General features: G+C 44.9%; 1 protein-coding gene across 1 annotated transcript in view; it reads left to right on the top strand.

Moving 5' to 3' along the window:
* The first annotated feature begins 676 nt into the window (after positions 1 to 676).
* Positions 677 to 13,366, top strand: part of LOC135222062 (DNA-directed RNA polymerases I and III subunit RPAC2-like) — a 129,697-nt gene continuing 117,007 nt past the window's right edge. Inside the window, exon 1 of the mRNA XM_064260211.1 lies at positions 677 to 844. Coding sequence (XP_064116281.1) covers positions 773 to 844 — 72 coding nt within the window. The 5' untranslated portion in view covers positions 677 to 772. The remainder of the gene's footprint in view (positions 845 to 13,366) is intronic.

Below are 13,366 nucleotides of genomic sequence, written 5' to 3'. Positions count from 1 at the left end.
ATCTGAAATAAGGGTCTCTTCCTGCCACTTCAGAGATATGAAGAATAAACTATTCTACCTGAAACATACATTGGAGAGTGGTGGAAATAGGCTCCTTATATGAGATAACCATGGACCAGTATAAAAAACCTGGGTAATGCAAGTAAAAGAATATATGAAAGAACTAAATATAAACTTAAGTAAAATTGAAGCAGTTAAAGACAAACAGTCAAGAAAAATAATAAATAACTGGGACAGAAAAACATGGCAGAAAGAAAAGAATGAAAAGACAACATTAAGAATCTACAGAAAATATAATGAAAACATAAGAAATCTGGTATGACAGCACTGAAAAAAACAATGCTGATCAGTAAGGCCAGATTAGGTACACTAGGAATAAATGATAGAAATATAATAAAAGGAGAAGATACAAAATGTTTGTGCTGTGAAGGGAAAAAAATGAAAATTTAGAACATTTCTTACTTTACTGTCCAACATACAATGAGATCAGAAACAAATATAGTTTTGTGCAGCAACCACATCAGGAAAATAAAGAAGAATTAATAACTAATATACTATTATTGGTAGATCTACTGAGGGAGGAAGTTGACTATAGGAAAGGATTTCTAAAAGAAATGTGGTATTTCAGAGAAGAAACAAACAGAGGAATAAAACAAGCAAGGGAGCCGTTTCAATGCCATATCCCAGCTAGAACTACTACTACAATCGCAAGTTCCCAACTTCGTAAGTTTCGACAAGACACGAGAGCGAGACAATCTCTGTACAAGTCACAATGCCTGTTGGTGCAGATGGTTTTCGGCTTCCTAGCGTTTATAACTGTGAAGAGAAATGCAAATTAGAATGGGTAAGTAGCCGAATCCGATTGTTGCTTTGCACAGGTTTGGACAAGCTAGTACTAGGGGAAGGCTTGGTAGATCTACAGTACTAGGCTAGGTAACCCAGCTAGCTACCTAGGTAGCTAGGCTAGTACTACCTAGCTAGGTACTAGCCTTAGTAGCTACTAGTAGTAGTAGGTAGCCTAGCCTATCCAGCGGACAGCACAGCCTAGCCTATCTGGAGCCAGAGGTGAGTACCTGTTTGTGTTTTTTTTTTTGTTCTGTAGCCTATGTAGGGTAAAATATCACAGCAGGCCAAGCAGGCCACCTACAATCAACGCTAGCCACCCTCCGAAAAAGTACATTATAACACGTCTTGACACCCGAGATGGGCATCAGTCGCGACTTGTTGTTGGTGAGAAACGGAGCTAAAGACCTCTACTCTCCTTTCGAAGTAAGTATTTTCTCCAAAGTTAGAAATTAAGGCCAAATTTTAAGATTTAAACAGAGGGTACTGAAAATGGCGCCCACGGCAGTGGAAATCTCACCAACGCGTTCAAAACATTTTTACTTTTTACTTACTCCGAGGTATTTAGAAGATTGACGCAATCTCGATGTTTATGGAGGAGTAGCTTGTGTCAATAAAATAACCATTTCCTGTGATAAATCCGCACACCTTCCCACTTTGTGCCCTTCCAGACGCTGGAGCACTTTCATCACAACAATCGAAACACGATTTCTCACCAACAAACAAGCCAGGAGTAAACAGCTGTTTTTGGTAGAAGATGACGAGAAGCTTGCTCTAGCTAATTTTTAAATAAGTAGTAAAACATCAATATTTTACATATTTATGATGATTAATTTGAAAATATTCGTTATTGAAAAAGTAACTCTACTCTGACTCAAATTTAAGTAATTATTTTTCTGAAATTAGAACGTTTTCTTTTAAGTTCTGTATTATGATGTCACGAACATCTTGACTTTCGTACCTATTGTAAATAATTGCTATACTCAACTGTCATTGCAGAACAGTTTACCAGTTATTCATGCAGATTGTTATCAGCTATACATGTAATTGTTATAATCGTAATGCGCATATACTATATCTTTATTATTTACTTTTTGGATATATGAAGATGTTTTACTGCTGGATTATCGCCGTAGTGTGACGCATCGTTTTCGGTCATGGCCTCTGTCTGTTTTCGCACCATAGAAATTATGGGGCCGAATTTGCAATGACCAGAAAGTCGTTAAAAGAGGAAAGTTAGCATTGAGGGCCATATGTTTTGACTGAGAAAAATACAAATTTATTCAATAGCTAGCTTGTAAAAAATACTTGGTTATAAAAACTTGATTGACAACTAAGCAGCATGTCTACTATGGGTTTCAGAGACAGTGCAAGCACGTTTTTGGCAATACCTATTTCTGTAACGAACACTTCTTAACAGAACGATTTTTGATTTTTCTATTTAGTGCATTACACCCAGTGCCGTAATTTATAAGGGTATCGTGAATCACTAATCGTAAAGAATAACGACACTTGTCCTTGTACCAAGAGACAAAAAACTCCATTATGCAGAAATGGATACGAACACGAGTATAAAGCTCCACCTACCCCTCTCCCCCCCCCCCCCCTCCACCGCCATCCCTTTTCTTCTTCGTTCCTCCGCCTTCCTTTCTCTCTCTCTCTCTCTTCATCTCTCTCTCTCTCTCTCTCTCTCTCCTCCCTCTCTCTCTGGTCGCCATTCGGTATGTGTTACCCCTCCAAAACTGGGTATAAGACTACACACAAAACGTTGAAATTGGTGAAATTAGGCTATGTATTGGAAGTATATATATAAATATTAAAGCAATTTTATCATTATTGCATTACTATGACAACTAGAATTCATGGAAACATTTATAATAAAATGAACGGCGTATGTGTGAAGCCTCCACTAATGTGGCAACGATGATTTTGCCATTCTTAGCATGCAAACATTAAAGTCACATTTATTTTCTGGCATACGATTTATTAAAGAAATCCAAAATACTAATATAGACTGAAATCAATGAAAAGTGCTAGCAAAAACAAAAAGCAAAAAAAAAAAACAAAAAAAAATTATATAATAATTCACCTTCCCGTAGTCGTTCCTCTAGCACTTTTCCGTATTCGTTCCCTCTATGGTTTTCGGCAGCCAGATGTACGAAAACGTTAGAAACATTTGATTTTATCTACTTTAGAAATATCTGTATTTTTCGGGGTAATTTGGTTGCAAAAAAGGGATAATATTACATGAATTAAATCAAAATTTTAAATAACAAAAGTAAATTTAAACTAAATAACGAGTAAAGTAAACAGTTTAGGGAATAAAACTTTGCAGTTTTTCGTCCGTCTGTCGTCGTCTGCTGTTCATAAACTGTGTTTTATGGCGCGCGCGCTTAGAAACAGAAACAGCAACTGGTTTAAAGTGCAATGTGGAGTGAACTGAGACCAAAATGTGTATAATAACAATCAAATAAGCACTGTGGAGTTTCAGTTGTGATGGCAGTAAGGAAAAAACCACCGATTACAAGGTAAGAAAATGATTTCAGTTCAAACATAACCCCGGGAATAAACGAGTTCATACTTTCACTAATATAGGGCAACAAAAAATGTTGTTTTATTGTGCTGATTACAACAGCAATCTTGAGTAAGATCAATAAACGTTACATATATACGCTAACATTGTTCAAATGAGTGCTGGAAGGCTGGGAAAAGATGGTGGCCATCACTGATCAGAACCTTTCCATGAAAAAAACGTAGCCGCCATATTGGATTTCAAAACTGCCTTGAAAAAAACATATTTTACGAAGAGCTCACTGCTTATTTTAGTTCAATGTGGGGCTTTCATATATCACATTTATGTTGACGAAAAACTTCAGTCTTTTGAAATGGTATGCTTAGAGTTGCAATTGTATTCATGTTTCACCAATTAAAATATCGAGTGAATAAAACCCTGTCCAACGTGATGAGGGTTGGCCTGTCGTGATATTCTACCCTAGGTATGGGTCAATTGTCCTGCTGTATTTTGTAATGTAAAGAGGAAAGTGTGATTGAGCGTGGGTTTGGTAGCCAGACAGATTACTAAGTTTAGGGTAAAAAACCGTAGGGTCCAGAGTGGACCATGTATGATCAGCTTGGACAATCCCCAAAAAAGTACATTATAGGGTAAAAAACACACACGCAGGCCAAACAGGCCACTTACAATCAACGCTTGCCACCCCTCCGAAAAAAGTACATTATAACGCGTCCTGACACCGGAGATGGGCACAGTCGCGACTTGTTGTTGGTGAGAAACGGAGCTAAAGATCTCTACTCTCCTTTCGAAAAGTAAGTATTTTCTCCAAAGTTAGAAATTAAGGCCAAATTTTTAAGATTTAAACAGAGGGTACTGAAAACGGTCTCAAACGTAGTGCAAATCTCACCAAAACGCGTTCAACATTTTTCCTTACAACTCGAGGTATTTAGAAGATTGACGCCATCTCGATGTTTATGGAGTCGCTTGTGTCAATAAAACTAAACCATTTCTGTGATAAATCCGCAAACCACTTGTGCCCACAGACGCTGGGGCACTTTTATCACAACAACGGAAAACTTTCCTCACCGAGTAAACAACTGTTTATTGTAGTGTCTTTACCGAACAATTATAGAGCCGTGATTCACGAGCGGCAGGATACTAAATTCAAATTTAGCGCGTCGGGCGTCGCCAAACACTGGTGGTGATGACGTCATCTCCCCTCCCATTCGGCGGGAGAACAGGTACAACTGCCCAGGTGAATCAATTCTTTTCCTGCCGGCGTCTGGGTGGAACATCGGTGGTCGGTGCGGTTGGATGACTTTGCTTCGCTTTTTTTCTTGTGGAATTGATCTTCGGAATGGTGAAGTACTCTTTTTTGGCGTTGTTGTTATTTTTGCTTTTTATTTAGGCGTTGCCATGTCGGATTCTAGTCCGTCGGGAGTTAGGTTTGCATCTCAGGATGTAAAAACTAGATTATCCACCAAGTTAGAATATGATTTCTCACTAAATGTGTTTTAAGTGTAGGGACAGGTTTGTTCAGCAGATCGAACATGTAACGAGTGTAGTGATTTGGACGATCTCCAATGGAAGTTTTTTAGTTCATACTCGGAGAAAATTAGCTAAAGACAGAATTAGAAAAGCAGCGGCTTAGGGAAAGTAGACTTAGCTCCGCTTCGTCTTGCGATGCTTCTGTTCCTTCTGTTTCTCCTCAAATTGTTATGTCTCTTTAACTACATCCTATTCCTCCTACTAATCCCGCTTCTTCCGGCTTCCGTGTAGTTTTCTTCCGACACCATTTGCCAGTCTGGAATCGAGGTTTAGATCCAGAAAATTTTCGGTACTAGCGAATACGGTTTTGCAACTTGGTAATTCAGTTAGGACGTTTTTTTGGAGAAAGCGGCTTCAGGTAAGAGTGTAGTTAGGGTGCGTCTGTCTGTCCTGACACGTCTCCTAGACAAAAGGTCACTGTCCAGCTCCCCCGCACCGGGGAGAAAAAGACATACCGGAAGTCCAAGGGAGTCGATCGGGATTTGCCCACAGACAGCGTCCTCTCTTGTTGAGCCTGTGCGCCTCAACAGGGCTCGGTTAAGCGTTGGAAAGGTGTTGCGGTCAAGACGCCTTTCGGGGAATGATTCAAGCGATTCGTCCTCCGGTCGGCGCGGCGCTCTTGGCGAGATTCGCCCGTTTCGCGTCCCTTAAAGAGGCGTTCAGGCGCCGATTCTTCACCTCCTCAGTCAAGCGGTATAAGGAGCCTGAGAGTAGGGTTGCGCCTCGGGGGGGGCGTTAGCGGCTTTGTTCGTCGCCTCAATCTGTGCCTTTTTCGGCTCCATCTACTAGTAGAGATTGTGGTTTTATTGTAGTGTCTACCGAACAATTATAGAGCCGTGATTTCCACGAGCGGCAGGATTACTAAATTCAAATTTAGCGCGTCGGCGTCGCCAAACACTGGGGGTGGGTGCTGACGTCATCTCCCTCCACTCGCGGGAGAACCAGGGTACAAATGCCAGGTGAATGCAATTCTTTTCCTGCGGCGTCCGTGAACATCGGTGGTCGGTGGCGGTTGGATGACTTTGCTTCGCTTTTTTTTCTGGTGGGAATTGATCTTCGGAATTGGTGAAGTACTCTTTTTTTGGCGTTGTTGTTATTTTGCTTTTTATTTAGGCGTTTGCCATGTCGGATCTAGTCCGTCGGGAGTTAGGTTTTGCATCTCAGGATGTAAACTAGATTATCCAAGTTAGAATATGATTTCTCACACTAATGTTGTTGAAAGGGTAGGGGACAGGTTTTTTTGTTCAGCAGATCGAAACATGTAAACGAGTGTAGTGATTGGACTGATTCTCAATGGAAGTTTTTTTAGTTCATACTCGGAGAAATTAGCTAAAGACAGAATTAGAAAAGCAGCGCTTAGGGAAGGTAGGACTTAGCTCTGCTTCGTCTTGCGATGCATCTGTCCTTCTGTTTCTCCTCAAATTGTTATGTCTCTTTAACTACACCTCCTATTCCTCCTACTAATCCCACTTCTCCGGCTTCCCGTGTAGTTTCTTCCGACCCATTGCCCAGTCTGGAATCGAGGTTAGATCAGAAATTTTCGGTACTAGCGAATACGGTTTGCAACTTGGGTAATTCAGTTAAGACGTTTTTGGAGAAAGCGGCTTCAGGTAAGAGTGTAGTTGAGGGTGCGTTTGTCTGTCCTGACACGTCTCCTAGACAAAGGTCACTGTCCAGCTCCCCCGCACCGGGGAGAAGACATACCGGAAGTCCAAGGGAGGTCGATCGGGATTTGCCACAGACAGGCGCCTCTCTTTTGTGAGCCTTGCGCCTCAACAGGGTCGGTTAAAGCGTTTGGAAAGGTGTTGCGGTCAGACGCCTTTCGAATGATTCAAGCGATTCGTCTTCCGGTCGCGCGGCGCTCTTGGCGAGATTCGCCCGTTTCGCGTCCCTTAAAGAGGCGTTCAGGCGCGATTCTTCGCCTCCTCCCATTCAACGGTAATAAGGAGCCTGAGAGTAGGGTTCGCCCGCGGCGTTAGCGGCTCGTTCGTCCGCCTCAATCTGTGCTTTTTCGGCTCCATCTACTAGTAGAGATTGTGGTTTTAGCGCTTGTAACTAGCAGTTCTAAGGGTGTTTCTTTAGGCGCTTTTGTCTGTTACGCCTGATGCGCCTGTTTCGCCTCGAATTTCGGCGGCTCCGAGCGAGGCGCAAGTAGTTTTTTTTCCGCCTCCTGCTGAAAACATTTAGGCTCAATTCCAAGCCTTCGTTAACTGTTTTTGATTCGTCTCTGGCGCCTTTGCGCAAGCAGTTAGAGATGTTAACCAACTGGATGAATGAGTCCAAGGGTGGTTCGAACCTTCAGATCCGGTTGTAGTTCCGTCTACTCTTCGGCGGTATCGGAGAATGAAGAAGAAGTAGAGGAGGAGGATTCACCATCACCTCTCGGTGTTTATTTCACGTCTCCTTAGATTTCTTCTGGTATCTTATCCAGATTATTTTGAGAAAGCGGCTCCGCGCTCCCCAACTTCGACTTTTTTTGATGAGAGGAAAACTTCAGGACCCCTCTCCTCCCAAAACTTGTTCTATCTAAAGCTTAGGACATTCGTTGAAAGAGACGAGAAATGGATGTCTATGAAAAGAGACTTAGGGAAGGCTCTTTTTGCTTACCCTCCCTCTAAGTTGCTTCGTAAGAGGTATAAGTTTTATGTAAAAACTGGGGAAGCTCCTTCTCTGGGAGTTTCGCCTCCTCCAGGAGACTTTCCAGTTTTAATCGACTCCTCTAGAAGATCCTGCTTTCGCCGCAGCGAAAGTTTTCTTTACAGCGCCTGAGTTGGGACCACGTTGTAAAGAAATCAATTTAAACTTTTGGAAGGGGGGGAATCTTTAGCTTCCTTGATTGGACTATTGGCGCTTTAGCGGCCAAGATCGAAGACTGTCCTTCCCTTCTTTTCCCAGTTAGCGGAGGATTTGGATTGGTGTTCTGTCCTGTGCGGACAAATCCATTAGGGATGGATGTGATGAGTTAGCTTCGCTCATCGCCTTTGGTACCCTTAAGAAAAGGCAACTTTGGTGCTCCTTTGCTTTCTAAAAGGGTTACGTCCCACAGAAGTCTGCTCTCTTGTTTGCTCCTTTTGTGAAAAGATAACCTCTTTCCAGACGATGTAGTGTTGTCAATTTCGTCTGCGCTAGATAAGAAAATCTACTTCGGATTTACTGGCACAGTCTACTAAGAGACGTAAAGCTCCTGTGGAGACTGTTCCTTCGGTTCTCCTCTGGCCCAAGCGCCCCTTTTTCGAGGGAGAAAACCCAATCGCTTCTTTTCGGCCCCGAAATCGAATTTGCGACCTCAGTCTAAGGCCTCGGCCCAAGGTTAACAAAACCTTCCAAATGAAAGCTCGGTTCTTCATGCACCAGTGGGAGCCAGGCTGGCTCTGTTTTGGGAGGAATGGGAAAAACAGAGGAGCAGAAGCCTGGGTAGTGCAAGTACTCAAGTTCGGCTATCGTATTCCTCTCGTTTCACCTCCCTCGCTCTCACCTGTGCCAAATTCCATTCCAGGGGCATACTCTCCGCGGCTCAGACAAATTCTGGCGCTAGCCGCAGAAGTGGAAGCGCTTGTTCTCAAAGAAGCGATAGAACAGATAGAAGGGGATTTTCCTACCAGGTCTTTTTACATCGCCCTTTTTGTAGTTTCCAAGTCATCGGGGGTGGGCTGAGGCCGGTTTTGGATGTGAGCGCCCTGAACTTGCATGTCCCAGAAAACAAAATTTCATATGGAGACCACTCGGTCGGTTCTGGAGTTTACATCAGACAGGGGGAGTGGATGGGTCTCTCTGGACATGCAAGACGCTTATTTTCACATTCCGATACATCGCAAACCTCGGAAGTACCTGAGGTTCATGTTCGAAGGCAAGGTGTTTCAATTTCTTGGGCGCTTTGCTTCGGACTAGCGACCGCTCCTCAAGTTTTTCACCAGGGTTCTATCCCCGATAGGAAGCTGGCTACACATATTAGGAGTAAGAATCCCCTCTATCTGGACGATTGGCTCTCCCGGTCGGAATCAGAGAGTCGGTTGCATGAAGGACCTTGGAACAACCTGGATCTTGCCAGAAAGTTAGGAATTCTGGTCAACAAACAGAAGTCCCAGTTGGTTCCATCTCAGAGCATCCTTTATTTGGGGATGATTCTGAAGCTCAAGTTTTTCGGGCTTTTCTGTCCCCGAAGAGGGTTCAGGCTGTCTGGAGACAGTTCAGGAGTTCTTGGACAAAAGGTAAGTTCTGCCAATCAGTGGATGAGGCCTCCTGGGCAAATTGACGTCAGTGGAGAAAATTTGTGACGTGGAAGACTGCACATGAGACCTCTGCAGTTTTTTCCCTGAGAGGCCTCTGGTGCAGGAAGACACAACCAGACTCGATTACCTTTCCTGTCACAGATCAAATAAAAGAGGACCTAAGGTGGTGGCTCTCTCGAGCAAGGTTGGAAGAAGGGTTAGATTTACGACCCATCCTCCCGAAACCTACAGTTTCTTTTCCGACGCATCGACACAGTGGGGAGCCCTACTGGGAAATCAACGGACTTCAGGAGCTTGGTCGGGAGAAGGAGAAGAAAAAGTTTCCTTTCGTAAAACTATGTATAAATTTGGAAAGGAACTGTTAGAATTTTCTTGGGGGAGGGGCTCAGGACAGTCGGAGCTTAGTAGAAGGGGGGTGCCGGTTAGTGGGGGGGGCATGTGCATTCCGACACAATCACGGCTCTCTCCGTACAAAGTGCTTTAAAAATACTAAGTGCGGGGAAAACAGGGGGGGACTCAGTCTTTCTCTCTGTACGAAGAGCCAAGGATCTCCTCCTGTGGTCAAACGAAGCGAAGGTTCAGCTAGTCCCGAGATTTGTTCCGGGAAAGATGAACGTCCTGGCGGACCCGAGTTAAGTCGTCAACAGCAAGTGTTACCTCTGGAGTGGACTTGGACAACAAGATTTGTCAGAAACTTTGGCGCCTTTGGGGACGACACGTCAATAGACCTGTTCGCGACATCGAGGAACAACCGTCTTCCTCTCTTTTTTGTTCTCCAGTCCCAGATCCTCTAGCTTTGGTCGGTGGGACGCAATGCTGTGGATTGGTCGGGTCTGGAAGCTTATGCATTCCCCCTCCGTTCGGTCTAATAAGAGAGGTGGCGAACAAGTTCATGTCGCACAGCAATGTAACGCTAACGTTAATCGCTCCCTTTTGGCCCAGGAAAGAGTGGTTCCCGGACCTTCTCCAGTTGTTAGTAGACTTCCCCAGACTTCTTCCTCAGAGAGTGCTTCTCAACAACCTCACTTCAAGAGGTTCCACCAAAACTTGTCCGCTTCTAGCTCTGACAGGGTTCAGACTGTCCGGAAATCTTGTCAGAGCGAAAGGATTTTCAAGAAGAGCTGCAGAAGCTATCGCTCTTGTTGTAGGAGAGAGTCTTCTAACAAACTCTATCAGGGAAGTGGAGAATCTTCAGAGAGTGGTGTAGAAAGTGCTAAAGTCTCTTACTTCTGCGACCTCTTTAACAGAAATAGCAGATTTTCTTCTATTCTTAGGAACTCTAAGAAACTGGCTCTTCGACGATCAGAGGATATAGAGCCATGCTCTCTTCGGTTTTTCGACATCGAGGTTTGGATATTTCCTCCAATTCAGATCTGTCGGACCTCATTAGGTCTTTCGAAACCACTAAGCTCCCGCAAGATACGTGGCTTGGAAACTTAGATGTGGTGCTTAAGTTCCTCATGGGGCCACCGTTTGATCCTTTGAAGTCGGCTTCACTCAGGAAACTTGACTAAGAAGGCACTCTTTCTTATTGCACTAGCTTCTGCTAAGTGGTCAGCGAATTGCCCCGCTATAGACAAAAGAGTCTGTTTCTCTCAAGGCAATGCTGTATTTTCGGTATCTTTGACCTTTCTAGCCAAAAAATGAGAATCCCTTCTAATCCTTGGCCGAGGAGTTTTGTGGTAAGGAACTTATCTGATTTGGTTGGACATGAGGAGGAAGAAAGGCTCTATGTCCAGTCAGGGCTATTAGCAGTATCTGTTTTGCCCACTAAGGGTATCAGAGGACAATCTTCTAAGCTCTGGACCTCGGTTCAAAATCCCTCTCGTCCTCTTTCTAAGAATGCTATATCGTTCTTATTAGAGAGCTTATCAGGGAAGCTACTCGCAGTCCCGAGAACGACAATCTTTCCGTTTCTGAGAGTTAAAGCTCACGAGGTTAGGGAGCAGTGGAACAACTTCTTTAGGCATTCAGAAAGAATTTATCTTTTAGCTTCGATTATTCAGAGCACGGTTTCTGGAGATCGAATTCGGTTTTTTTCTTGCGAGTCATTATCTCAAAGAGATAAGAAACGGTTTGTTCGAGAATTGTAAAAACGTTAGGTCCGGTGGCGGTTTCTGGCATGGTGTTGGGAGAAACGGCACAGGGTCGTCACCTCTATTGCTAACTTTTCACTCCTTGAATAGGTTGTCGAGTTCAAGGGAAGCTGGGGGTAAACTGAGTACTGGGATACTCACCAGTCTGTTTTAGGTCATTTTTACAATGGGTTATAATATGTTTCAAATTGGTGTGGTGACAAATGTTTGTATGATTGAATTTCTGGGTCTTAGCCCAGGGCAAGGGCAATCTTTGTTGTTACTATCCTCCGTCAGTCAGCCTTGACTCGCTTGAAACTACGGAAGGATTCCACTCCTGTAGAGGCTAACTTTGGGGCAACTTCCAAAATTCCTCTACAATAGTAAGAAGAGCACCGACCAGAGCAGTAACAGTCGCTGTAGCTCTCTTACAAGGTAAGGTACAACAGACACCTTGAGTGTTTACTGGTATTGCAATAAATGTAACCATTTAAAAATACTAGTGGTCCACTGAATCCCACCTTCCCATAAATGTTGTAATCAGCTCTATAATTGTTCGGTAAGACACTACAATAAAAATGAAAATTTTCATTATTAAATGAAGTTTTATTGTATACTTACGAACAATTATGATTATACCCACCCTCCTCCCCTTAGGTGGACGGACGGGGCAGAAAGAATTGGATTCCACCTGGGCAGTTGTACCTGGTTCTCCCGCGAGTGGAGGGAGATGACGTCATCACCACCAGTGTGGCGACGCCGACGCGCTAAATTTGAATTTAGTATCCTGCCGCTCGTGGAAATCACGGCTCTATAATTGTTCGGTAAGTATACAATAAAACTTCATTTAATAATGAAATTTCATTTTGTTCCGATACGTACTACAAACCAACCCCTCGGTCCTTTAACAATAGGAAGTAGCTAGCGGCAGCTGGAACGGTCGTAAGCTTTGTTCGAACAAGGGGAGAACGGTAGTTAACTGCTTGTCGATCGTCGCGCGCCGCGCGACGGGAGGTAAACAAATCACTTTTGCTTTCGGCCGTGTGTGGGATAGGACGTGCTCGTCATCGCTCTGCCCGCTTTTTGGGTCGTTTGCTTTGAGTTTTTTGAGTATTTGCCCTCTTTTTTTCCTGTGTGATTGAGAGTAATTGTAAGTACTTGCATTTCTTTTGTTCATTTTATGATGAGTGAGGAAGAAATGGAGATTTCGCCACGCCCTCCACGGTCGCCCGTAGAGTGTGTCCCGGGCTGGAGGGGCGTAGATGTGGAGGATTCAGATTTTTTTGTTTGTTGATGTAGATCCTCACGAGGTTTGTTACTCGTTGTCAGGGGCGAGAGTGCTCCCGCAACGAGCCATGTGTAAACGTGTATGCATTGGTCCGAGGCGCAGTGGGTGCTGTACGAGGGCAGGAAGAGACTTAGGCCGCCCAAGAAGTCATCGGAAGTCCAGTGACTCCTTTGGTAACGGGACACTTTTCGTCCTCTTTCCTGCCCCCGGCGGCCAGCCCCCACGTTTCGCGCCTTCCCCTGCGGGGGGGGGGTAGCGGAGTCCCCTCCCTCTCTCGATCCGTCGAGTGTGGAGGAGGGCGCCCGCTACCCCGGACGTCCAGTTGTACTCGGGGTCTTCCGTCCGCTCTGCGGTTGGGGTTTCTTCTCCCCCCAGGCGCGAGGAAGCCCCTCTAACTAACCCGACTGTTGCTTCCGCAGGTGCCATCAGCGACGGACGACCTGGGGAACAGGTGTGGGAGTCGCTGGGACTGCAGGGAGTGCCGAGCATACAGGGGTTGATTCAGCGGTTGGCGGGGGCTCGGCAGTGGTCACTCATGGTACGGTAACCACTACAACAACCACAATCGACACCAGCATATGAGATGCCACGCACCCTGGTGTACACACCCAGTGTCATGTCGGTAACACCCACGGCGGGCAATTCAGAAAACAATTCCTGCCGTGCCAAAGAGGACGGTGCCACCGCCACCTGGGTTTCTTTGTATTGCCGACCCCGGGGACTTCCGCTGCCCAAAGAGTACCCCCCTGGACCTGCCGCCAGTGCCGAGGATGACGGTAGCCTGCGACAGGACGCCTGGCTCTCCTGTGGTACCTGCCGTTGCCTGCCGTACCTGTTGCTGTCCCAGCCGCTCATTTCCCTTTCAGATCAG

This window comes from Macrobrachium nipponense, chromosome 3 (genome assembly GCF_015104395.2).
Source record: "Macrobrachium nipponense isolate FS-2020 chromosome 3, ASM1510439v2, whole genome shotgun sequence".
Classification (NCBI taxonomy): Eukaryota; Metazoa; Arthropoda; class Malacostraca; order Decapoda; family Palaemonidae; genus Macrobrachium; species Macrobrachium nipponense.
This window is presented reverse-complemented; position numbering and strand designations above follow the sequence as displayed.